Source organism: Orbicella faveolata, unplaced genomic scaffold (genome assembly GCF_042242905.1).
Source record: "Orbicella faveolata isolate gen_17 unplaced genomic scaffold, um_ofav_v1 contig_15, whole genome shotgun sequence".
Taxonomy (NCBI): domain Eukaryota; kingdom Metazoa; phylum Cnidaria; class Anthozoa; order Scleractinia; family Merulinidae; genus Orbicella; species Orbicella faveolata.
In genome coordinates, this window is record NW_028301542.1 from 748,895 (window position 1) to 774,234 (window position 25,340).

A 25,340-nucleotide genomic window follows, 5' to 3' on the forward strand; every position below is an offset into this window, starting at 1 on the left:
AACAATATCACGCAGCATAAAGATAAACAGGAAAGAAACATCCTCTCCTACAAAGTTTTATGAGGCTGATTTATTCGAGAAATGTTGAAAACAAAACAAAAGGCAGAAGTTTATTATTTATATTTACATTTTAAGTTTGACATTTCGCAGTGATCCCACTTTTTGAAACTCGCTGGGTAAATTGTCAAAAAGGGAATCTGAACAACTTAAAATTTATAGATGAGTTTGTTAATTTTGATTTTTAGTCTTATTTAATCTCATCATGTAAGCAGCAAGGAGATTTGTGTTATCCTATTGTTTCAACTGGAAAAACAGAAAGATATTTGCGGTATTAGTTCATTTCTCTTTTCGATTGAGGACTGGTGTAATTGCGGTTAATTAATTTAATTAACGGCTTGATATTTTTCCTTCCTGGCCTGATATCGTTATTTATGCCATCAATGTTGTTTTTTGGCCAAATAAAGGCTTTGTGACACTAGCGCTCCTCTTGCAACAGCTATCTTTGTAGCATAGCATCTAAAAGATCCAGCTTTTATTTTTCTTTGTTTCAACGAGATTATTTTGCGACGAAAACAGCAACTGACTCTGGTTCAGTAATTCGTTGTTATGCAAACACATCGTGCATCTGAATTTTCTTGCCTTGCCTTCCTGAAAACACCCCTTTTCCATGACCTCTGCTCTTGCGTGATGAAGGCCTAGAGACAGACAATTTGCTCAATAGCACGGAGAGCAGGGGTTGGCCACTGACTGATATGCCAGTCATAAAATGGCGAGGACCTTGTCTCGTTCAACCCCGGTTTCCCCCTAGGATCCTATTTTCCTTCCTCTACAAAACCCAACATTTCGAAACCTGATTGTATTCTCAGATTTTTCCCTTGCGTGATAGTTCTCGACAGGGAAACTGCTTTTAGAAATTAAAACATAATAGTAATCTGTTGGAGTGTCTCAGTGCAAACACCTCATCTACTTGCCTTTTGTGTTCATGTAGTTGGTGATCACCAAAAATAATATATTTTCTCTTGCCCGCGATCATCTTAAATTTGATCTTTCTAGGCTTCAGTTCGGGTACGTCTTTCATCGTTATTTTAATTAAATATTTCAACGATGAATGACTATAAAGACATAAAAACTAAATAAAATAAAATTACGTAATTACATCACTGTGAAACTGTCAGAACGACTGAAAAAGACGGACGTGACTATAAATATGACATAGGGGCTTTCATTTGTTCACAACTCATCACAAAGTTCCTGAGGGTCGTCTTAATTAGTGATGTTGCTGTGGCTTTTCAAAGTTCCACAAAGTTTTGTGATTGTTCTAGAATTTCCAACAAAAGAATCCATGTTCGACTCGAGAGGGTGGCAAACCGCACGACATGAAAATCGTGATGCTTGTAGAGTAGAAGGAACATTCCGAAGTGATTTTCAAAGACAGGAGGACAAGAACTGAAAGCTAGAGGGGAGAGAAGTGTTTATCTGGTACGTAAAATATTTATTTTTTGAAATTTTTAAGTTCATTCCGTTGCTTTTTTAAGTAGAAAATAAGCCAGATTTCAAGTTTTATTGGCCTCAACCTTTGTGCTGCAATGAAAGCTAAATCAGTAAAAAAAAAAACAAGCAAAGAGAACAAACGACCTAACCTGCAATGTGAAAGCGCGCGAAGCATTAGTTATCATCGATTTCAATGCTCGATTTTTTATATGTTCAGAGTTCAGTTAAACTGACTCTGATACTCAGCTGCACAAAGCCAACGAAGTTGCCGTCTTCCATCGATTTTGATTATGGTCTAAAAGCCTAGAGTTGTTATTCTGCTATTGATTGTATTATTGCATGAATATTGCGTTTTTAGTGACAGCAACGTAACCCAAGGCGACGTCGCAGAAGATTTTCCTTTTAGAGATAGTTTAGAGTACAATTCATGTGTTTGATATATCAGTTATGGGCCGGGTGACATGTCGATTGGCAGATTGGCAGAGCTATGTTACAGAATGTTCCGGAAAGGTTTTACGAAACCCAGAAGCGGATCCTTGTAAGAAGTCGCCTTTCTTTAGTCAAGTTAGCTATGAATTGCTTTCACACATAAAATTTTTGTATTTTAAAATAGTTCCAGCGTGAAAAAATTTTTACTTTCCATCCCTCCCTAAGCAGCTTGCTACTCGTTTCCATTCTCTCTCCACTACATGTCCAATAAACAGCAAATGAGAACAAAAGCCTATAAGTGATGAGGACGATGATGGCTGTCAATCAAACAGTTTACAGAAAGCATAGTGATGCAGCTTTTTTTGCGTGATCTCAAATGAAATAATCATTCATCGGAAGAAACCGATGTATAGAGCTGATTAGCCACAACTTAAAAGATAATGACGTGACCTTTTAAGATGGCCAAGACAAAAATGGAATCTTGGGTTTGTTATTGATAGCGTTTTCGTGATTTCTCGCAAGACAACCCTAGCCACAAGATCTTGCACGTGTGAAGGGCTTCCCTTGCAGGTCAAAGTTTATGATAACACTTTTCATGGCTTGCACGCTAGGTCCTGAAAGACAAAAGAAAAGAGCAATAATGGACACTCGCCTACCATCTTGTGCAATGAGTAGCTTTAACTTCGAGGCTCCCAACACAGAGTTCTTCTACCCGGACTTGGTCCCAATGTACGGTAAGGCTTTCGATTCAGCTTAATTGGGGTGGTCTACTTAGCTTGCATGTCTGGATGTCGTTTGTAACCATTTAATATCTTTGATATTTCTCAACCGGGATAATCTTTCCTCGGTAATGCCTAAAGCGCTAAGTGGGTTTTGGGATTAGCCAATTTTTCTTAGTTCCTGTCAGGAGGCAGTTCTATTAATATTTAGACTGTGTGCTCACAAATGTAGCTATAGCTGTAAACATGCGTGGAAACATAATAGCATTCGTCCTTCGGTTTCACGATATTCATTTGTCTGTTTTAATGTACAATGCATTTAAAAGGCCATAATTTCCTTTAGTTAATCTGAGTGACCGTCCATTAAGTTGCAAGTTGTACTAGCACTGCTTGGGGGACCTAAAATATCTTTATTTGATCGAAGGGTTTGACATTATTTAGTCTAATTGACTTCCTTTCCTTCCCCTCGGTCCGGACAGTTTATATGAGGTGATATAGCCTGTGCCAAAACCTGTTATTTTTCTGTTGTTATCTCTGGCCTGGCGTAGTATTAATTTTCCAGTGAATGGAGTTCTGCCTAGTCGTTTTAACGCACGTTAAGCACAGCTGTTACCATTCAGCAGTTATAAAAGCTTGTAATCCACGCCTGGTGCGTAGATACGACTTTTTTAAAACTTGTTATTATCTTCAACTTGCAAAATATGTCACGGAATATCGATATTTAAAGACTGGCTTAATTCTTGTCGGCTTAGCATTATCCTCCCAGCTAAGCCACAAATAGTGGTATAATCCGTTATCAAAGGCTGGGGCAAGGTTTATGATTGTTAACCAAACTGTTCACATCATCGTATCAACCGATCATAAACGTTTTGCCTGGGAAAGAGGAAGGAACCTTTTGATACGTCTTTCTGATATTCATGGAGTTCTTTTGGCCAGGATATTCACTACCCTGTGTAGGGTGTTCCCAGTGTTTAATGTCAAGGTTTTTTGAAGGTAAATTAGCTTTCAAACTTGAGATCCCATTCTGAATTTTTATTTCTTAACCAAACATTCACATTACTCCCTGAGGGCTAAATTGTTTGAACCTCGTTGGCCGAGAAGGCATGTCTTCGCTCATCTTTATCCAAAACTTTATTAAAGTAAGGAAGGTTACTGTAGTTATACCATTCCAGCATATACTGAACTTTTAGCAGTGTTCACATCTTCCGCTGAGCTGTCTTGGATTTATCCAGACGAGAGATCTAAACAGATATGAATTTCCGCCCTAGAGAAATGAAGATCATGGCACGGAAAAATTGCTAAAGCGGAAACCACAGTTCTTTTTCCTTCTTTTTCATTTTTTGGAGAGCAGAACTGAATTTAACACAAAAGAAGAAATTTGCCAGGTCAGCAAGAGCTCGGGCAAATTATGTTTTAATTTGTTGGTGATTCGTGGCATAAAAATGCAATGCGTGGTGGAAGACTAAAGAATGTCCTATCTAATTTGTCCCTTAAAATGGGAAACAAGATCTGCTCGCCTGATAGCAACTGATTGAATTAATTTCTAAAAGAATTTTCAATGATATCTAGTTAATGTTGTAACGTCTCCTTCAAAGGTCCTCCAAGAAAACAGCGGCGAGAACGAACCACCTTTACCAAATCTCAGCTGGAAATACTGGATGAGCTCTTCGCCAAAACAAAATATCCTGACATCTTCATGAGAGAGGAAGTGGCCATGAAAATAAACCTGCCTGAAAGCAGAGTACAGGTGAATATCACTAAATATCTACCTAGAATAACGTACGTAGCGTAATTATGATTAATAGCAGGTAATAACTCTTGATTTTTCGCGAGTCAGGGATTTCACCAGGCCTTGTAATACTGGCGGACAACAGTACAGCTGAGATAAAAAGTGGGAATCGGACTTCATGGAGTCTGTGAACAATGACCTTTTCTAATCAGCGCAAGGTAGCAGAGATTCAGGAGATGAATTTTTTTATATCACTTCAATCCCAAGCTAAAAATTTCAATTCTCCCAACCAAATGCACCGCTTTTTTATTTTATTTTATTTTTTTCCAATGATCGCTTTGAGAGTTTGGAGACACATCAAGACAACGAGCTCAGCTCTATGTGAGTTTTTGCCATTCACCGTCAGGTCATCTGTCTGTTTTCATTGACAAAAAAAAATTGATATAAAAAAGATGAGTCTACGAAATGGCAGAGACCTGCTTTATTTCTTCTTGAACGTCATCAGGATTCTTTGAAAAACTATCTAAACAACTCATACCCTTACAATGGTAAATGAAACTTGTGACCACTTAGATTTTTATTTGTGGAGGGTCTTTAACAACTTTGTTGTAGAAGAACAAACCTATGGCCATCCCCATGTTCCACCTACGCAGTTTTTGGATGAAGGGGAAAAAAATGTTTTTATATTCATTGAATGCTTCTATATTTCTGGCATTTCCAAGTTTAATACGCATCATTTACATCTGCATCAAGTAAGTCTGGCATCTAAATCAGTGAGCCCTCACAGAGACTTCTTCGGACACCTTCTAGAGTTTTACAACTTTTAAGAGTTCAAAAACCTAAAAAGCTTCTAGTGGCTTCCACGCAATATGCCGGCAGTCTACACGTAAATACAGTCAGATTTGTCCATATTTCTTTTGTATTTTGTTTATTATCCGAGCGACCAACTCACCTCACCGAGTGACAGCGACTGCAAACGATTGGATTAATTCATCATCAAAGCCGTTGTAATTCTTGTCCTAAAACGGTAGTTTTCTTACGGCGGTTTATTTCTGGCGTGGCTTAATGTCTGTTATCAACCATTTACAGTACGTTTTAAAATAGCACTGGTTATTTTGGAAAAAATTTGAAAATCGACTGGCATGGATGGAACTGTATATCCCTTTAGGGAGGGCTGCCATACAGAATTCCCTGCCCTGTTTCACATCTAAAAAAACATCCAGAGTTAATTTTATAAATTTAAAGTACAAGATAGGGTAAATATGGAATGTGAAACGTTTCTGACTGCACCAAACTGGACGTTCCAAAACCACAGCAAAATCTACCGCACGTACTTATCAACCTTTATGTACAAATAACCTTCCCTCGTCCCCCATCCCATGCAGCATGTTACTCACAGCTAAGAACCATTCTCGCGTGTGAAGTTGACAAATCCGACCGCAAATCCCCATGACTTGTTTTCAAAGGCGTCCCTTGGTGGACAAAACAAACCAGATTAGAGTCAAATTAGTGCGATTGGCAATGTTTAAGCGTTCAATTAATTACCCGCAAATTTATCAAAGCTTAACCCCTGGCAAGCCATTGTTATTTCCTTCTTGAGTAACAATGTGATCTCGTCAATGAAATGTTAGCGGCGTCGACAGATATGCACCACCTCTTGGAGTAATGTGCGCGATTCGCACGAAACATGTGTTACTGGAAGAAAAAAAAAAGGAAACCATTCGTTGTGATGCGCATCTCGATAGACAGTACACAGACTTTGGTAATCACGTTGGGCAATTTGACATCTGCAATGCAAAGGATTAAGAAATAGAATAACGTATGGCAATTTGGTTAGCGTGATCTTCTTTGTTAGTCAATTTGCACTTTGATAAGTTGAATGATGAGAAATGCACGCACGCGATGTATGGGTCCGGCACCAACGTTAAAATTGCTAGCTGCATTTTTTGTTTCTGCTTTGTCCGAGTTTGTGTGCGTTTTATATTTGAAAAAAAAATGTTCTCGTTGAACAAGATCTACTAAATAGCCTGAAAACAGACGGAGAGTTTAACGTTTATCTCGTGAAAAATCGAGATACGAGACCAAATCTATAAGTGGTTTTTTCTTACGTTCACACTCATCCAGATTAATGCCTCTTCTCACAGGTTTGGTTTAAAAACAAACGCGCAAAATGTCGGCAGCAAGACAAACAGACGGGAACCCAAAACAAGACGTACCCGGCGAAGAGAAAAAACTCATCACCGCTCGCACAAGATCCAGGGAAGCCAGCAAAGAGGAGCATACAGATATCTACAGCAAAGCCAGTCAGCAAGTTCAATTATAACACAGCAGCTTCATGGCCACAGCAAAGCACAAATACCCTGGAACAGAATATGCAAGCACTGGTAAATATCCAGAGAAACACAGGATATCAGCCCTCAAATGCGGTCAATAACACCATGATGGGCCCGTCCATCCACAAGCAAGATTTCCCTTATGCCAAAAACATACCAATGAATAACTGGATGTCAATCAATCACAACGTACAACCAAGTTATTTTACACCCTCCTTTATATGATATGCAGTAAATAACCTAAATACCAGTGTAACAAAAATATTTAAATCTAAATGCAGAACTTTCATGTGCCATATGTAACCAGCACTTTTAAATTTCGGTTAGTTGTTTTGAACTGTACATTTAGTAGCCAAAACCACGTGAAAAACATTAATTGTTATCTACAGTAGAATGCATTTTGTAGACCCCATGTTTCAAAAACATCGTGCATGTTTTCTTGGTCTAGCCTTATGCTATTGTGTTGCTGTTGTTAGTGTTTGAATTAGACTCCAAACCAGCCTCTCGTTTGCACCCAGCCACTGCCATTGTTTTGTTCCCTTCCCTTCACTAAGGTGTGTAAAAAATTAATAGTACTTATGTTGTCTTATGGTTAGGATCGGCTAACGTTTTACTTCACGATAAATTTTGATGCTGATTTTACCAGCTTGTTCATGTACTTGCCTATGGAAACTGCAGTCAGATGAGAAATCAAGAGCGCAAAATTTCGCTTTACACTGTTATACTGTAGTCACAAGTTATTGCTATACAGTAAACACACCCAAAATTAATTTTAAAAACTCTAATAGACCGTATGAGAACACAATGTACTTTTTACGCGCGTAACCAAGTTAACAGAAAACAAACTGTTACCTACGAGGAATGAAAAGAAATAAAATTAAAGTTAACCAAACTGAGGGGTAGTATGAAGAGTTGTTTATAGCAGATCATTACAGCTAGTGGTAACGTCTTCGCTCAGAATCAGCTGTTAGTTTCAAAACAAACTGCTCTCTTGTATTGGTTCAGAAACTGACGGAAATGTTTAACAAGTGGCCAGTGAGTCATTAAACAGATCCCAGAAAATATTGTTTTTTGTACGCTGAGTAAATCTATCCTTTTCGGAGGTATAGGTCAAAATGAAATGCCCAGGCAATCTCCTTTTAAATTCCCGCACCAAAATAGGAATTTTTTTCCATATCTTCTGAAGGAGAACACGTGTAGTTGCTTTTGCCATGCCTTTCTTCTTTAATTTTCACTCGTAACTTCCTGGCATTTTTGTCCTTGTTCTAATTGCTCCTTTATTCTTCTTCTCAAACACGAAAACATTTTGGACGTTAAACCTGGATGAATGATAATCGAATGAGCTAGACATCATTTGTTCATCCGGTACCTGATACTGTGACGTGAATACGAAGACGTCAAAAAGGCTACCAAAGACGTACATTGTACCTCGGGGTGAAAGGGTCGGAATATCTTTTTAAGCTTTAGCTTGATGTGGACTTCTCTGTTGTTTGGCCTCAGGCATCACAGCTAGTGTCAAAATCATGGGAAGAAGAAGAAAAAAAATCATGGCTTTATTTGAAAGACATGTTGTTTCGTTTCTCTCGAGCAGCATTAGAGTAAAGAACAGGGGATGAACAATGCTATGTTTTTGCCTCAGGGCGGCGTAAAGTACAGGGATATAAATTAACTGCTGGAGTTTGACCAGTGTTTTAAGAAACACCGAAGAAGTGGAAAGTTGGAGACATCACTGGTCTTTTAATTAATTTAATTCTCCTTCCAAGCTATCTCTCGTGATTTTTTAAATGTAAAGCCAGCGTTTTTAGAGGAGTTTTTGTCGCTGAAATTGCCGCAAGTTCCGGTTATGACAAATACCGTCATCTGTATTAAGCATTTAATGATGTGGGATTAATTACAATAACACATTGAGGGAATAAAAGTGCGCTTATTCAAACAAATCATAATGATAATAAAAATTACAGTGAATATCAGATATGATCAACTTGTAGAAAGTGTTTCGAAGTCGTAGACGTTATTACGTGAGAGATTGCAAGTTCCCGTTGGTCGACTTCATTTCCGAGTGAGACGAATACGGATATAAACCTAACCAGTAAAGCACGTTCGTACAATTCTTAAGTTTCGTTTGTATTCAAACGGTGCCACAAGCTACTTAATTAGATGTAAACAGTTTCTGGGTGTATCAGAATTGCCTCAAACAGTTTTGAAGTGGTGATTGTTTTAAATAATAGAGGCTCTTAGTGTTTCTTCTCGTTGCCTAGAGACAAGGGCATGGACAGGAAAAAACAAGAACACGCTATAATGAAACAACGTCTAGCTTTAATGAATGCCTATCTTCGGCGTCGTTTATCATCAAAGAGGAGTATTGTATAAAGGCGAAATATACCATGACCTTAACCTCGTTACTAGATAAACCGAAATGCAGGCGGTGAAAACATACTTCAGGTATTGCGCACTTCCTTAATTTTTCGGACATGTCCAAGCCAGCTATTCAATAAAATGTATCCAGTTAATTAATGACTTCAACAACTATAAACCTACAAGCTCTTGGCTAGAAGTTGAAAAATAATCAGCTCTTGTATTGTGCCAAAAGTTTCATTTCTATCCTGACAAGCAGAGGACTAGACAGTTTGAGGACAAGAAATGCAGTTTAAAAAGCCTCGTTAATAAATCAATCCATTTATATATATTTTTTTAATTTTTTTTTTTTAACTATCGACTTTATTGATCAGATCAAACAGAATTGTCACTTTTTTGAGACTTGATCAAAACACGCGGAATCGATTCATGTAACTTAAGACAAGCAAGCAAGGCACGTGTTTGAAACTTTTTTTCTTTTTACTATAAACGGAAGTCAAAACAGACGACAGTTTCGATTGTCCCTTAAGTTTTCTTGACCAAAGCTGAGGGAATTATTAATTAAATCCAGTTTAAGGGAGAGGAATTGTGATCAATCCAAAAAAAATATGCCCAATTTTAAAAAAAGTGAGGTTAGCATTGAACAGTTTCTCGGCATAATATTCTTCGTAGGTAGCAAAACAAAAAAAAAAAAAAAACGCAGTCATTCGACAGTGCAAGGTTACCTGATCATCAAAAATAGTAAAGGGTAAATCTAGCCTGGAGCAAAACGGCACAATTGCTAATCCACGGCTTTCATCAAGTGTACTGCAATCCCAACCCCGCTATCGTCAAAACGCGTTAAACAGCTTTGTAAGCTTTTAAAACTCTGTTAATCATGAAAAACTGCCTAGTCATCTATAAGAAATGGACATGTGTCTAACGGTTTCCTGAAAAGTCTCCGGTCTGAGCAGAGGTGGGGGAGCCTGTGGCTTTTCAAAAGTTCCTCTTCCTGTTCTCCTGTTACATTAAGGTCATGCCTGTGCGTGTCCGTTGAAAGGAATATTTGTAAAGCCAAATTAGGAATCTTGTGTTTATATCGAGAGACGGTTAGATCAGAAAACTGCTAGACGAGGAAATACCAAAACGGCAAGTCATTTTTTTTTAAATATTAGTAAGAAACTCGGCTCGTCGAAGGATAAACAGGTTACTCCACGATAAAAACACGTAGGTGAGGCAATTGTTTATAAATAAGAAAGTAAGAAGCTATATTAGTTTTAACTAGACAAAATATTTGTTCCGAAAGCTCTCATTTTCCGTTAAAAGGTCGCGGTTATATCCTTCTTTAAAGGTTTTAAAAGATCAAAATGATTTCGCTTCGGCTGTTTCCAGTGATCACGGACACTCCATAATCAAACTTGATTGATTACATAGAAGACCGTATACTTTGTTAGCGAAAAATAGGCATAGGTAAACTAATTATAACGATGCGAATAATGATTTGAAATTCATTTAGAATTTCTAACTGAATATGCATTGCTTATTGCCACGGAAAATAAGTGGTGGTGACTTGACATAAAAAAAGCTAAACGGATTTTCATAGCTGTCGTGTAAGCTTAGCGAACTAACAACGCCTCTGACATGTTCAATATTGAAACTTACACATATTAAACTGAAAGCCTAAATTGTGCACAGTATGTTAATTAAATTAAAACCCCAACTTCTCAATTCAGATCAAAAAGCGATCGCGTTTGTTTAAGTTTCGGTGTAAATGCTAGTAATCATTTCAAACGTGGTTTCCAGCTTGGTCTACGAAGATTTCAACGGTTGGATCAAGTTTCGTTCATCAGAAAGCTAAGCCTTGCGGACAAAAAAACGTTATTTCGCCCCGTTGTTGTTAATCTCTCATTGTAATCGCCAATTGGCTTCCTTTCATTTCAATTTACAGCATTCCACATAATTCGATTCCATATGTGAATCGCTCATGTATGCATAGCGGACCTATTTTGGTTCAAAGCCCAGCACGGGCCTACAGTTAAGCATTACGTCAGTTCTGTTCTCGATTTTCTGTACTGCGCTAATGACCTTGCCGAATCACGCGATGCTTAGGAACTTTTCCACTGCCGCATCCACTAGTAGGCAGACACCAAAAAGTATCCTTTACGGGAATGATCTTTGTAACTTCCCATTCGCAGTGTAAGCTATGGGTGGCCGCTTTATTTGCACTGAAAAATCATTCTGGAAGGCAGAGGTGCGAAGTTCATCCATTAAAATCCGATGGAGGCTAATATGATTTTTTGCTCGGAATGTTCCCTTACGCTTGGGGAGCCAAGAAAGGTAAAGAAAAGTCTTGGAAAGGTATTTATTTGAGCTCAAGGGGGATTTTCTAAAGCCAGCCCTAAGTATTAAAGCTGTCCGCTGAGAGCGTCCGTTAAGAAAGCTTGGACTATAATCGTTTCAATCTCCTTGGCTGAACAATTCTCCCTAACTGTGAAAATTCCTCTTATGGCATACATCTTTCTGTACTATATGACGAGCCGTTTAGAGAGTCTGAGCTCTCTAGAATTCCGAGATAAATAGAAAAAAACGTTTTATTGCAAGAGAACAAGAATGAATCACATTAGATCGAGGTTGATCCTAACTCAGATGATTTGGTTGTTCGATGTGTGTGGTGGGTGAAATATCAAATATCAAAACATTGCCCACAAGAAAGACATGTGGCTTGGGCTGCCCTGACTTGTATTCAGTACATCGATTTCTCTGAGTAAAGATCAGGTTTTGTTTGTTATTGTACGGTGTATTGTAAACAGCAAACAATTACAAACTAAATACAATGAAACAGACTACAAGGCTAAAAGCATCGTTATCATGGTCTGATGGTTGTTACGTCTGAGTCCAACAACACTTATCACGAATCTTGAAAACAGCAGGAGTCATTAGTACTAGCGGTATATAACATTTTTTTATGGTAAATTTAACCCTTTCATGGATATTATATTCCACAAAAAAAATACCCCAGTTATATACAAACAGTAGACAGACTTTCATCGCCCTCAGTTTTTATAATTCTGAATTGAGCAATGCCCTTAAGACTACTTAGATGTCTCAGTTAGATGCGTTTGTTTGAAAGGGCCTTTTGATTGCCTAAACGACAGTTTCCCGTTCCCTTTGTTATACTTCGACTCGTAAAATACGTACTGTCTCATATCTCTCCAGCTTGGTTGGGTTGGCTGGAGAACGTTAAACCTTTGGAGCCTCCCAACATAGTCAGAAGTGCTTCCCCACCCCTTCTGAGTTCCCAGCCTCCCCCCCCACCACCATCCTCCACCATCCCTCCTCCGACAATTTTTTTCCTTGGAATAATTAAGAACTAACTAAATTATAAGGAAAATTACTGTAAATCAGAACTTTTTGAACTTTAGTATCGTTTACCAAAACACTGTGTGTAATGAGAAACTGGCTGTCGATTGACAGATCAAGGTTATAGTGACACCCTTTATCGAAAAGGTCAGTGGGTTTTTAGACTAATCATACTTATGTTTTGTTAAGAAATGGACAAGGAAATTAAAACTTCGGGTGTGACTTGCTTGTGACTGCAAAAACAAACTGATAACCGGATGTATGACATGATTTTATCTGTTTCGTGGACCGAGCGGAGCTAATTTAGGGCGCTACAATAATAAAGAGATAGAGCAATTGCTTGTAAAAATAATAAGAGGAATAAGCTACGTGAAGACTTTGCCAACAGACTGAAAACTCAGCTAACAGAGGAATCGGTGGAATACCACTTCTTTTTTATCTAAAGATTGTATATAGAGCCGAGATATAAGATATATTCGATCGTGTTTCAGTCAAAATAAGCAAACTTGAGCCAACTACTCGCCAAGGGTAACTCTTTCAGTTGATATCAGGTTAACTTAGGCAGCTCTCCGTGATCATTGATTATTTTCAACTTAAGCGCAAACACACGCTAACAGGTCTTAGGCCAACTAAGGCGCCGTAAAGGCTGACATTCTCCCTGAAACTACAGGTTCTGCCAAGCTGAAGATAAAAGAAAGCGGAAGAAATGGATGGTGTGTTTGGAAGTCTTTCCCCTTCTTCAGTGAACTATATCAACCTCAATTCGTTCAATATGGACTATATCAGCCCCGATGTGCTTCAATATGGAGGTATGTCTCATTGTATTTAATCTTACACGGAAATATTCTCAAGTGAACTTCCTTTCACGGACATCTCTCGTGTTAATACACGCTATATGAATCACGCACAAAATATCACTTTAACTCAGGGCTTATGTTGTTTAGTGAATGTTATTTTCCACCCAGATGTGTGCGTTTATAGGTGGTGAATCACTGTTTCAACGTTAAAAGTTAAACTTTATGCTTTCGTGTTAGATTACTGTATTCAAGTGTGAATTGTAGACTTAGCCTTAACAAGGAAACAGCTTATCGTTTAATACGGAACAAAGTCATCAGAAAAATGCCAATGTCGCACAAGTTGATTTACGCAATGTCCGTGTTAACTACAGTGCCTGGTGGCGAAGCAAACGTTTATCCCTTCTTCTTTTAAGTGATCCCTTCCGAAATCCAGATGAACACTTAAAATTTGACGAGTGTTCAGTTCCTTTCCGTTAACATTTTCTCCCTTTTAGCAGGTTGTTTCCATAGTTACACTTTTCATTTTGCGTTTCCGGCAGTATAACAAAACAGTCCGTTGGTGACAAGCAACCAATTTTTAAACTACACTGCTTAATTTTTCCGAGAGATTGCTACAATAATCGAGTTAAAGTCGAGGAGCTTTGGCGTCCTCTCGACTGTACCATTGTCTCATCCAACCAAATTAGTATAAGCTACTATAAGCTGGTTAATCTATATCAACGATGTGTGAGAGCTGTGTCACGAGATGTAGAGACAGGTCACGCACTCAGGTGGGTATTCATCTGTACATTTTAGTAACAAATCGCACAAAAGCATTTGTCGCTAGTTCGGTCAACCAAAGATCTCTAGCTTCCTAGCTTTTTTGAGCTTGGAGTAATGGCGTTCAATTGGACAGTATATTCACCCTACTGGAGTTGTCTGCAATGTTTAGCGCCAAGCCCATTTATGGAAGGTAAATACTGATTTTCAATCTCTTGTGATTTTCAATCTCTTGTTCACTTGTGACTCTCTCCTTTCGCAACACTTGATCGATCAGGGTGAACAGGAAGCAAATTAGAATTTCAAGAGTTATTCGCTTGCAATGGGAAAGAGAAGAACGGCTAACACTCTAAGTCTATGCAGCAAATTCGTCACGGCGCCAGTAAATTAACGATATATACCTGAAGCTTCTAACTGGGGATTTATTGTTTTAGCTGATGTTGAACCATTATTGTTCAATTTAATGCTAGTTTTGTTCAATGGCCTCTCGAAATACCAGTTTAGGCTTGGATGTGAGAATTGAGAAGGCACAAATAATGATGATTTGTATTAGCAGCAATTCACTTGCCATCGATGCAGGCCGTTTTAGGAAGAACAGAAAGAATTGCCAAGCACGAGGAGCTAGCGATGAAATTAAATTATATCAATTCAATTGACTAATTATTTCACGTGCCATTGATAAAGGGTTTTGAAAATTAGCTACTGAAAACAGTACTATGGAGCAAAAGGCACTGATTTACCACTGGTATTTTGGCAAGGAGGAAAGGATTAACAGGGACGACGGACAGGTGATGAAATTGGGTCACAATTAGGGGTAATTTTGTGTTAACTAAGCCGGCTTATATTCAGTTTTCAAAACCTCGACTCGGTTTCTCAACGACAAAATAGCAAGAAAGTAGATGAAGAAAGAGAGGGTGAGTAGAAAAGGTATAAGCACAATTAAAAGTGCCTTCCAGCCTAAATATGCAGATAAAACTTATCTTGTTGGCCTGAAAAGTGAGCAGGGCTTAGAAAGGCACACGACTGGCACACGACTGGCACACGACTGGCACACGACTGGCACGCGACCAGCACGCTACACACCCCTGGCCCAAAGAAAAGCACATCGGTAACTCCCCGACAATAGTGTTGGCCTGTTAAAGGGGCGCTGTCGAGGGTTTACTTATAACTGCACAATGCAACACACAGGAAAGTTTCCCTCCCTTCACTTCAGCAAAGACCTTGTTGCAGCATGTAGTTTTACTAAGATTTAGTTAAGGAAGAAATCTGTAATTTAAATGTCAAAACAAAAGAACACTTTTTTTCCCCAGCCAACTTACGGTTCTCCCGTTGACGCATCAATAACACTGAGTGACAGAGATCACCGATATCTTCGCTATACATTTTTTTTAAACGACTACCGTATGATATATAATTAACACGGTTAAATTTACAACTAGAATTGTTTAATTTCAAAGGAATTTGAAAAACTTCGATAAGCCTTCATATGCATGTCTCTATTTTTTTTTTCTTTCGAAAATTATTTGGTGAATCTATTTCCATGCTTGCCAGTGTTAGTGATCCCCGCCTTTTTTATGTGATCATGTCGTTTGTCCTTACTTTTCTACCAAATTAAATCGTTATCGCTGAGTTGGGGAATTAATAAGTCATGCTGAAATGCATCACATGCTTCCTAAATCGTTGCATTTGTCACTGTTTAAATAAAGTGTGATATCAAGTTTCTCGAGCTTTCAATGGTTCGAGAGAATGAGAGGTAGAGATATCAGGTGGAAAAGTACAGTAAAATAAATCTGACTGAACTACTTTTGCTTTCAGTAATCGAGAGGTTCGAGAAGTCCAGATTCCGCAATGTTATTTTATCCTTACATATTTGTATTAATTATTTTCTTTCTAGATAGACTAGAGACGTAAATGATAAAGTTAATCAGGGACGGATCCAGGAATTCCTGAAATGGGACGGGGGGGGGGGTGTTTGTACACCTTACTTTTCAACGCTACTGCGTGGATGGTGAGCACTACAGACTAGAGCTTCTAGTATAGGGGGTCCGGGGCCATGCGCCCGAAAGATATTTCCGATTTTACCCTCTAAACACTCTGACACTTGAAAAACGTTTGTGAAGGCATGATATAAAATCTGGAGTTTCCTTTTTATCAAGCAGGAAATCAAGAATAATAATGCAATTGCCAAATGTGCATTATTTTAAAATGCTACTCAAAGAGGGGGGGGGGGGGTGCATCCCCCTAAACCCTTCCCTAGAACCGCGTCTGTTAATACGTTTAAGACAGCGTTCACACTACGCTGGAGAAATTTGAAAAAGCACCTTCATTTCTCCGGTTAGGCCAGGAGTTAGGCCTGGGTTAGACCTTCCGTCGACACTAGTCCGTCACGAAAACGTAGCCAAAACGGTTTTCAAACCGGAGGAATTTGAAAACGCCGGTTTTTCGTTTTCGTGCGGACGGAAACATTTTGCAAACGGAGCTTTTCGAAAACGATGACGTCACGATAATCACGTGATTTCCCTGACCGAGTTTTCCTCAAACACAAATCCAAAATGACCGGTGATTGTTGCGTTTTTAAATTCCTCCGGCGTAGTGTGGACGAGGTCTCAAGTGTCAATACGCAAAAAAGGATTTGAAAGCGTCTAAATGCAGAATAATTTATCTCTTTTTCAGTTCCTCCACGGAAACAGCGCCGAGAGCGAACAACGTTCACGAAATCTCAGCTTGAAATTCTGGAAGAGCTCTTCGCAAAAACAAAATATCCTGACGTGTTCATGAGGGAAGAAGTCGCAAATAAAATCAATCTTCCTGAGAGCCGAGTGCAGGTATAAATATCAAATATATCCATGGTATTGCCTAAATTTTATTTGTTTCTTGGCAGGTCAGCTCACTCCATCCTAACTCTCCCGAGATTTTAGCGCATCTGTTACAGGGGGGTGGGGTGGGGTTGTTTTGATACTTTATATGTTAGATATAGTTGAAAATTCTAATTTGGCTCCGAGGCTTGAGGGAATAAAACAATTCATCCCTAAACGAACCTTGATATAATTAATTTTGCCTTATTTCTCTTATCCTTAACTTGAAGCTCATGTCATTTCTACATTGTTAGATATTAATTACACGTCACGACTTGAGACACGAGAATGGAACACATCAATCAATTTAACATCAATCAATCAATTTATTAATGTCATTCGTGGGAAGAGGTTGCCGTCGGTGTCCGAGCCAGGGGTTCATGTTCAAAACACATGACAGAGATAACAATAAAATGAGGGGAAAAAATAGTTAAATATCGCTCATATAGAAAAAATTATTTTTTGAGAAAAAAAAACTAATTGAATATCACTCAAATAGATAAAATTATATAAAAGTATAACAGTAAAATATAAAACATGAAATAACATAAGACTAATAAAACAATAATAATTTTTTTAAAAAATCAATTTAAGATTGACTGTAGTCTCATTCACAACTAGCCCTCAATTTTAGAAGATTAACATTCTCAAAGTTCTTGTGAGTTTCGTTTAAATCAGGTGACTGTTGATGACATTGATCACTTTGGAAGCTCGGAGCTTAGATTTCATGTACATGTGAAATCATTTTTAAACTTCAAACAGATTGTTTATAAGGTCGCGTATTATATTTTATTATATCTAACTACATTCTATTCTTATTTCTCTTTCGCCAGGTTTGGTTTAAAAATAAACGAGCTAAATATCGACAGCAGAAAAAACAGCAACATCCAATACAAAATAAACCAGAGCCAGAAAAAGGAAAGACGTCCCCACACCCACCCCCACCCCCACCGGATCACGCCAGAGCCGAAGAGAAAATAACCAATGCCCTCGATTTTAGAGGAGTCACATTACCGCAGGCGGATGTGGCAGAGCTGCTAAAGCAAAACTATCAAACTCTAACAAACATCCAGAGGCAAGGAAGTTATCAGCCTTCCCGGTCAGTCAATAACAACTTTGAGAGCCTTCTGGCGGACCTAACTTCCGCTGCAATGCAACCAGCCCAACTTCATTCAAGCAAAGTGCAAGGGTTCCCAAATGCTGCTAACCTTGGTGCGCCGATCTCGAGCAATATGGCAATTAACCCAGGTATACAAGCCAATTATTTCACGTCGGTTACCATGCGACACTAATTTGACTGACGAAATATTATATAAAGGTCAAGAAATGACCGCATTCAGAACGATGGAAACTGAAAATAACAATTTACTCGCATAGAAAAATGCCAGAGAGGTTATTACGCATTATACAAATGACAAATGACAAATGACATCCCGGTCGCTCATATCCCAGAATATAGCAAAGAATAGTCTTTTCCCGCATTCAACTTCGGAGCGAACGTCCAATAGCACCAGAGCAAGGCTGGGGTGGACATTTTCATAAATTTGCTGCATTTTTGTCCACCATAACCTCGATTCGGTGCCATTGTTTGTTAGAATGTGAGAAAGGTCTATAGTCCTCTCGAGATTCAACCAAGTTGCCGCTACATAAAAAAGCCCAAGAAAGGATCTGTACAGTGTTAGTCTCCATCTCAATATTAGCAAATACAAGTGAGAATGAAACTATCGAAGACTATGTTCATTGTTTCATCTTACTTTCCTGAACTTTTCTGCTAGCATGTGTGATGTATTTTCACATTGAGTTTAACACTGTACTAATGAGCCTTGGGTTTTCTTATTCAGCGGTCCCTGTTAAGCCGAAACAGGGCAGTTTTAAATTCACTTGATGAGCTAAATATCGACAGCAAAAAAAAAAAAAAAAGAAAAAAGAAAAAAGAAAAAAACAGTAACATCCAATACAAAATAAACCAGACGCAGAAAAAAGAAGGACATCCCCACCCCCAGCAGATCAAGCCAGAGCCACCAAAAAAATAACCACCACCCTCGATTTTAGAGGAGTCACATTACCGCAGGCGGATGTGACAGAGCTAAAGCAAAACTGTCAAACTCTAGCAAACATCTAGGGGCAAGGAAGTTATCAACCTTCCCGATCAGTCAGTGACATCTTTGAAAGCCCTCTGCCAGACTTTACTTCCGCCGCAATCCATCCCACCCAACTTCATTCAGTTTCATTCAGGTTTATATTGTTTAACAATATTATTTACACTTTTAGTACTGAGTACTTAGATATAACATGTACTTCTAACCAATTCGGTGATCTGTCTATATATGACGTCCTGGACTCTTCTATGTTATGATTATTTTGTGTTTACATGTCAGTAATTATTTTTAGTGCCATGAATTGTAATAAAGTAAAGTAACGCTCGCCCTTCTATTTGGTTTCGATACGTTGACGATACCTTCACCTTGTTCGACAGTAAAAACACAGCAACTTAGTTTCTACACTGCATTACCTTACCTCCGTAACTGTCACGTAAATATCAAAATTACCGTTGAATTCGAAGAGAACAACACAATCCCTTTCCTGGACATTCTCATCGAACGCCACAGTGATACTTTCTCAACGTCTATTTACCCGAAAGAAGACCTTTACTACCCTGTCCACAAAATGGAACTTCTTCACACCTAGGAAATACAAAATAAACCTCATCCGCACGCACACTTTTCGTTGTTTACGCAAGTTTTCGACACCTTCTCTTTTGCGCTCTTCTTTGAACGAACTGAGGAAGTTGTTGTTACGAAATAGTTACCCGAAAGTAAACTAAAGAGAAGTAAAGAGCGCTCATTTTCCCGCCACCGGTCCCGGGACCAAATAATCTGTTAAAAGCCTCCTTTGAGCGGGGCATGTTTCAGAACCAACTGAAAAGAACACAATTCAGTCGAGGTTTGTTTGGCTCCGAGTAGTTGAAATATGCTATGAGGACGGAATAAATATCGTCTGCCATGCCTGTTATCAATAATTTAAATAAGTACAAGAAGCCCTTCAGACCTGGACTTAAAAATTTAACACGACAACCAAACAATCAAAAGGTGCTCTAAAGAGTAATAAGGTCTTTAATCTTCTTTAATTTTGCTCTCCTCGAGCTAGTTTTTCATTGTAAATTTCTTTCTTTGCTTTGGTTCGAACCCAGTGGCTTGATTGCTACTTATCAGGTCAAAAGTGGGTAAAAATAAAAGTCGCTCGAGGTGTATGCATGTTAGCCAGGCGCAAAAAAACGGCGAGCGAAAACATAGGGGAGAAGCGCGGCGACAGAAAGCGAGAAAGAGAAAGCTCTCGGCACACCATTTTTCTCCATTTTTCGCACTGCTTCCCAACCTAACTATGCCCCAACTGAACGCCTGGAAAAGGCCACATGAAGGTGAATAAAGGTCGAATGAAGTCGTAGGAAAGATAATAATGGTGTATGAAGGCACTGAGATCAGATGTATATTGAGTCAAGGGAAGAAATCTGCCCAACATCATAAACGTGAACAAAACACGGGAATCTTGCCATTCGTCTTACAATATATCGCGCATCAGTGCTAACCTATAAATGCTCAATTGGCATTTAATTTAGCAACAATCAGAATGTTCAAAAGGTCCCACCATCGTCTCGCACTAAAGGGACAGATCATTAACAGGAGCTCAAATGGTATTTTTCGAGTGGGGAGAATTCGCTGAGCGATGTAAATGCAGGCGCAGGGTGGCACCTGCGGAACCAAGATGGCCGCCATTTGGGGGAGAAAGTCTTCGTTTTCAACTCACTTCCTAGACTTTCTAAAAGTCGTTTCCAATAATTCTTCCCTGGCTCGACGAATAAATGAAGGATTATTATAGCAAAGTGCGACTTGGAGCAAGTCTACTCATGGCCGTGCAGCGCAGAGTTCTACGCGAAGTCAAATAAACCCACGGCTGTTTACTCTTCGAGACGTCTTTACCACCAAAACGGCGCTCTCTGCGAGATCCACCATGCGATAAAGAATTAAGATGGAGCACGGATTCCCCAAAAGAGTAAGCGGAATTTTCTTTTATTCTCCCAGAGTTAAAAGGTTGCTCTCGCAGAAATGTGTTTTGAAATGGGCCATTCTATTTATTATCCCCACCCCCACCCCAACCCCCCCCCCCCCTGTTGAGGAGCTTTCAATTTTACCTCCTCAGAAAAGTAAACTTTTTATCCCCCAAGAAAGGAAGTTCAAAGTGCCGACACACTTCTCCCTTCAAAATTTATTAAAAGATCAAAGGTGCCACCACAGCTACCCCCTCAGGAACGGCCTTTACAGACACCCCTTCCCCTTCAGATTTCCTAGGTCCTCGATAGGGGAAGGGGTGGGGGGTTGGGGAAGGCGCGGATAAAAAATGGAATGGCCCAATGAAAGCAAACAATGCATAATGTACAGGTACTGTAAGTCCTTCAAATGGGACAGTCCATTTTTTAATTAAGGATTCTGGTCTCACTTAGGCTGTTTGTGACAAAATGCCTTTATTTTTAGCTATCTTTAAGGGTGCGTTCTACGAAACAATAGCAAAACAAACCCTCTTATTTCCGTTTGTAGGCTCAATTTCCACCAGTCTCTCAAGTTCAGTCTACTAGCACAGGCTCCTTTCCTGAACAGCAGCTGGTAGTCAAGCCTGTTCCGTCAAATTTTCTGACAACCATCCCCGCCCTTGTCATTTGGGAGTCTCCCCAGCAAAGGACATACACAATCATCAATGCCGTCTTTGTCTATTTGCCACCATCTTACATACATACATATACATACATATATATACATTAGCACTTTATTTAGACACAGTAGAAGCATCATTTACAAGATTGAGATATATTTTTTTAAAAACAAAACTGATTTACATGTTTGCCGTGTAGGAGTACCAGGAGGACAGTTGGCGATTTTATCTCATATCTAAAGTTAATAAAAGATCTAATGGCTCTGACGTAAGATGGAAGGCTATTCAAATGTGCCCCACTGTAGCACAAACTACGTTTCAAAAAATAGGCATGGGGCTTAGACAGAGCCAATTTGTTTTCACAATTTCTAAGTCCATAGTCCGTGCTGAATGGTTTAAAGAGGCCTTTCAGGTGCTCTGGAGACTGATTATTCAAAGTTTTAAACATCAATTTCCATTTTTCCTTTTTCTTCTGTGCTGTGTTGCAGCTGATGAGCCTCCCCACCTCTTTTTCATCACGCTTGTTCCACTTCTACCTAGCGAGTCTCAGAGGGGATACTGACACTGCAGAGGGTTCAGACTTGTCAGATCTGCCACTGCATAGCTGAACAAGTAACCTCAGTGAGTAACTACTGTAAACTTCCGAAAATAATGACCCCCAAAAGTAATGTCACACAATTGTGACCACTAAAAAATCCCAAAATATAACATTTTTTGGTCCCTAAAAGTAACAACTGCTCAAGGTAACAAGTCCCAAAGGCTGCTAATTCTGAGAGTACCAAGGGTTGTCTACATTCCAAAGTCTACGATACTGTGACAGCAGTTTTAGATTGTAAATAAAAAATGTCATAACTCCTGATATTGAAATTTAATTCTCTCTTTTTTGCATTTTTAAGGAGCTGAAGGGTTGGGTCAGGGACTAAGCTGTCCCTTACATGCTCGAACTGGTATGGTTTTTGCAACAAGAAAGTTCATGGAGGCAAAATCGTGGTTTAGTGAACTGGTAAGCTTTTTGGTGAACGTTATGCCAGATATATGAATCACAAGGAACTACCAGCCTGCTTGAAAATGCGAAGGTGTAGGAAATGTACAAAGAAGCTACAAAAAGTGGACCCAGCGAGCCTCTCTAGATAACACAGTTTCAGCGAATGTGGAAAAGTAGTTTTCCTGTAGTAATAATTCCTAAGGTTAGAATGTTACATGTATACATCACAATTACTAGCATTTTATCTTATCTTAAGGGAGTAAATTCCTAGATAAGAAGAACGTTTTATTTTGAGAGAACACGTTGTGGTAAATTACATCAGTAAGTGAGCCTACCCCCCCCCCCCCCCCCTCCCCCAACATTTTGCTACTTTTATTGTTGGAAACAGAGAAATTGTTACACCAAATGCGGTGCTTGTCTGCTTATCAATGAGCATATCAGAGCTATGCAAAACAAGGAGAAACGACTAACTTAGACAGACAGAAAACAACTCCATATGGAATATTCCATTTGTTAAAGATGTATCATATTACTAAATGAGCACATAAATAACAGATGGTCCTGATTGGATCACAGGCGAATATTTCCTGAAACACTATAATCACATTTCCAAGTACAAATTTAAATGGAGAACTATTATTTTCTTCTCCAGACTCAGGCTAGGGCTGTCCATCACCAACATTAAGAAAACAGAAAACACAAGGATAACCTAATATAGACGTAATTACGCTTTTGCAGTGGTTAAAACAGAAGAAATTATGTTTAGAAACACCTTTTGTCCTGTTAAGCGTGTGTGCTTTTTAGTGGGAAAATCTCATCCTACGTTGCAGCTGCAAGGTTCACTGTGAGATACTGGGTACCCTATTTGCTATGATTTGCCACTATTTGCTATTGTTTGCCACTATTCGAGACTGTTTGCCATTATTCGCACTATTTGAGACTATTCGCACTATTCGTACTATTCGCTATTTGCTATTCGGGACTATTCGCTGTTCACTATTCGCAACTGTTCGCAATTCGCTATTAGGATTTTCCAGACAACCCTGCTTCAGGCAACAACCGGGTGACAACTTGATGACTCTGGTGACACTACTGTCTGTTAGAGCTTAATAATGACTTTGTGTCATAGAATCAATTTTTTCCAATTAATTTTTTTTCATATTTTTTTCATAAGGTCTCAATGTGGTCAATCTGAAAGTTAGGAGAAATCTTGTTCTTTAAAATTGCCAATTTAACCCTTTGATACCAAACTTTTGCCAAAAATACCATGTTTTAACCACTTAGTCAGGTTTTTTGGCTGCCATGACGCTAAATAAAGCTAGTAAGTTTTGCTAAGAAAGCTTTTTTTTTTACCAAAAGGAGAGATTTTTTGAGGATTACAGACAAAATTGAGCAATATTTCAATTCCGGGCATGTGCATAAGCCAAAATTTGGACTTTTTTTTTTGCCATCAACCGTTCTCAATTTTGTTTGTTGCCCTTTTCCTTTCTTTTTTTCGCAGCCCTTTTACTCTGGCTACCTTTTGTGTTGCATGTTCTTTCTGGCTGCTGTGAAAAGTTGGATGTTAATTGTGGGCGAAGCCTAGAAATGGACCTTGATCAATCATAGACGTAGTGAACCATTTTACCACCGTTTTTGCACCAAAACTGATAAGTGAAACGTTGTTTTTCGATTAGCAACGTCAGAATGTCGTTGATATCTAAACTTGACCATTGTACGGAAAGGCCTAACCTTGGCTAGTCTACTATCTGTTTATCAAGAATATCTGATGACATTTAAACTGATGATGTCACAAGTGATACAAAGAACACGACCATTAATTAGGCATATATGGGTAATTGGGGCTCAAAGGGTTAACAAATGGATTCCATGTTGCTGTGCATCTGTTCAGCAGTAGATTGCAGATGAGGTCAAAATGCGGTAAAAAATACACGGTGCATGAGACAATAGTTGAGTGTGTCACTGATGTTCTTACCACATTTTGATGTCTTCTGTGATCTTTTACTGAACAAGCACATGGCAACATGGAATCAGTTTTAACCAGTGGAGAAGCCAAGAAATGTTTTAATAGGTCCATTCGATCAAAAGTAAGAACTAATAAAAGTGTGAGCATAATTTGACTTACATAATTTAGGTTATATGGACACTTGAAGCAAAACTGTCAATAGTTAAAGTTCTATTGGTTCTAAAGTTAAAAATAGATCAGTCAGGGGGTTATGAGACAATACTAAAACAAACATTGAGTTCCCAGGGTAATAATATTATAATTGTTAAATGGGAATTGGCTGAACCAGATAGCTATGTTTTTTTAGGTCCAAACTTGTGTGCTTCAATTTAACTTGATAGATTAGGCAGATGAATCAGTTTGACCTTTAAAATTAATGTTGTTTTTTGTTTGATCAAGGGATCTGTAACACTGGGAAGATAAGAGGAGAGGGATTGGGACTTACATGAAGACCTCTTACAATTTTTGGAGACTCAAATTAAGCATCGTATCTTAACGATCACTGAGCTGGACTATCAGACAGCCGTATGGTAAGTGCACATATTGGCCTGTGATCACAGAGGTTACTGGGAACATTTCAGTTCTAGATGTACAATATGACAAAAAAAAATTAGTCTAACATCAGAATCACACTAACAAGATATTATCTAAGAAACTTGTTTAGGAACTTGGATGTTTTGTTTGTACCAAATGGACCTTTTGAACAAGAAATATGTGTATAATGAAAGAACTGGCCCAGATTGGGATTGGATCTACCCAGCAAATTCTCTCTCTGAATTTTTTGATTGGTGAAGCAAAGAATTGGTCTCACACACACACGCACACACACAAAAAAACAAG

The 25,340-nt window shown here is 38.7% G+C and overlaps 2 protein-coding genes across 9 annotated transcripts; both read left to right on the top strand.

The window, feature by feature from the left end:
• Nucleotides 1-1,326: 1,326 nt before the first annotated feature.
• Nucleotides 1,327-7,593, top strand: LOC110069022 (homeobox protein otx5-B-like). Of its 3 annotated transcripts, XM_020776453.2 has the most exons (4): nucleotides 1,327-1,479; nucleotides 2,532-2,654; nucleotides 4,235-4,386; nucleotides 6,513-7,593. In XM_020776453.2, exons 2-4 carry the CDS (start codon nucleotides 2,561-2,563, stop codon nucleotides 6,924-6,926), a joined length of 660 nt encoding a protein of 219 aa, XP_020632112.1. In that variant the 5' UTR covers nucleotides 1,327-1,479; nucleotides 2,532-2,560; the 3' UTR covers nucleotides 6,927-7,593. The 3 variants fall into 3 exon arrangements, with proteins under 3 accessions (XP_020632112.1, XP_020632111.1, XP_020632113.1); XM_020776452.2 differs by lacking the exon at nucleotides 1,327-1,479 and having other exon boundaries at nucleotides 2,470-2,654; XM_020776454.2 differs by lacking the exons at nucleotides 1,327-1,479; nucleotides 2,532-2,654 and adding an exon at nucleotides 3,166-3,632.
• Nucleotides 7,594-10,076: 2,483 nt separating this feature from the next.
• Nucleotides 10,077-19,230, top strand: LOC110069023 (uncharacterized). Of its 6 annotated transcripts, none has more exons than XM_020776457.2 (4): nucleotides 10,077-10,184; nucleotides 13,066-13,204; nucleotides 16,625-16,776; nucleotides 17,640-19,230. In XM_020776457.2, the coding sequence occupies exons 2-4, from the start codon at nucleotides 13,102-13,104 to the stop codon at nucleotides 18,096-18,098; spliced, it is 714 nt and encodes a 237-aa protein (XP_020632116.2). In that variant the 5' UTR covers nucleotides 10,077-10,184; nucleotides 13,066-13,101; the 3' UTR covers nucleotides 18,099-19,230. The 6 variants fall into 6 exon arrangements, with proteins under 6 accessions (XP_020632116.2, XP_020632115.2, XP_020632114.2 ...); XM_020776456.2 differs by having other exon boundaries at nucleotides 10,080-10,262; XM_020776455.2 differs by having other exon boundaries at nucleotides 10,081-10,266.
• Nucleotides 19,231-25,340: the final 6,110 nt, after the last annotated feature.

Coding starts and splice junctions, on each gene's coding strand:
- LOC110069023 (XM_020776457.2), top strand. CDS start 13,102: ATGGATGGTGTGTTTGGAAGTCTTTCCCCTTCTTCAGTGAACTATATC. Junction 13,205..16,624: donor CGATGTGCTTCAATATGGAG/GTATGTCTCATT, acceptor TCTCTTTTTCAG/TTCCTCCACGGAAACAGCGC. Junction 16,777..17,639: donor TTCCTGAGAGCCGAGTGCAG/GTATAAATATCA, acceptor CTCTTTCGCCAG/GTTTGGTTTAAAAATAAACG.
- LOC110069022 (XM_020776452.2), top strand. CDS start 2,501: ATGATAACACTTTTCATGGCTTGCACGCTAGGTCCTGAAAGACAAAAG. Junction 2,655..4,234: donor GGACTTGGTCCCAATGTACG/GTAAGGCTTTCG, acceptor TCTCCTTCAAAG/GTCCTCCAAGAAAACAGCGG. Junction 4,387..6,512: donor TGCCTGAAAGCAGAGTACAG/GTGAATATCACT, acceptor CTCTTCTCACAG/GTTTGGTTTAAAAACAAACG.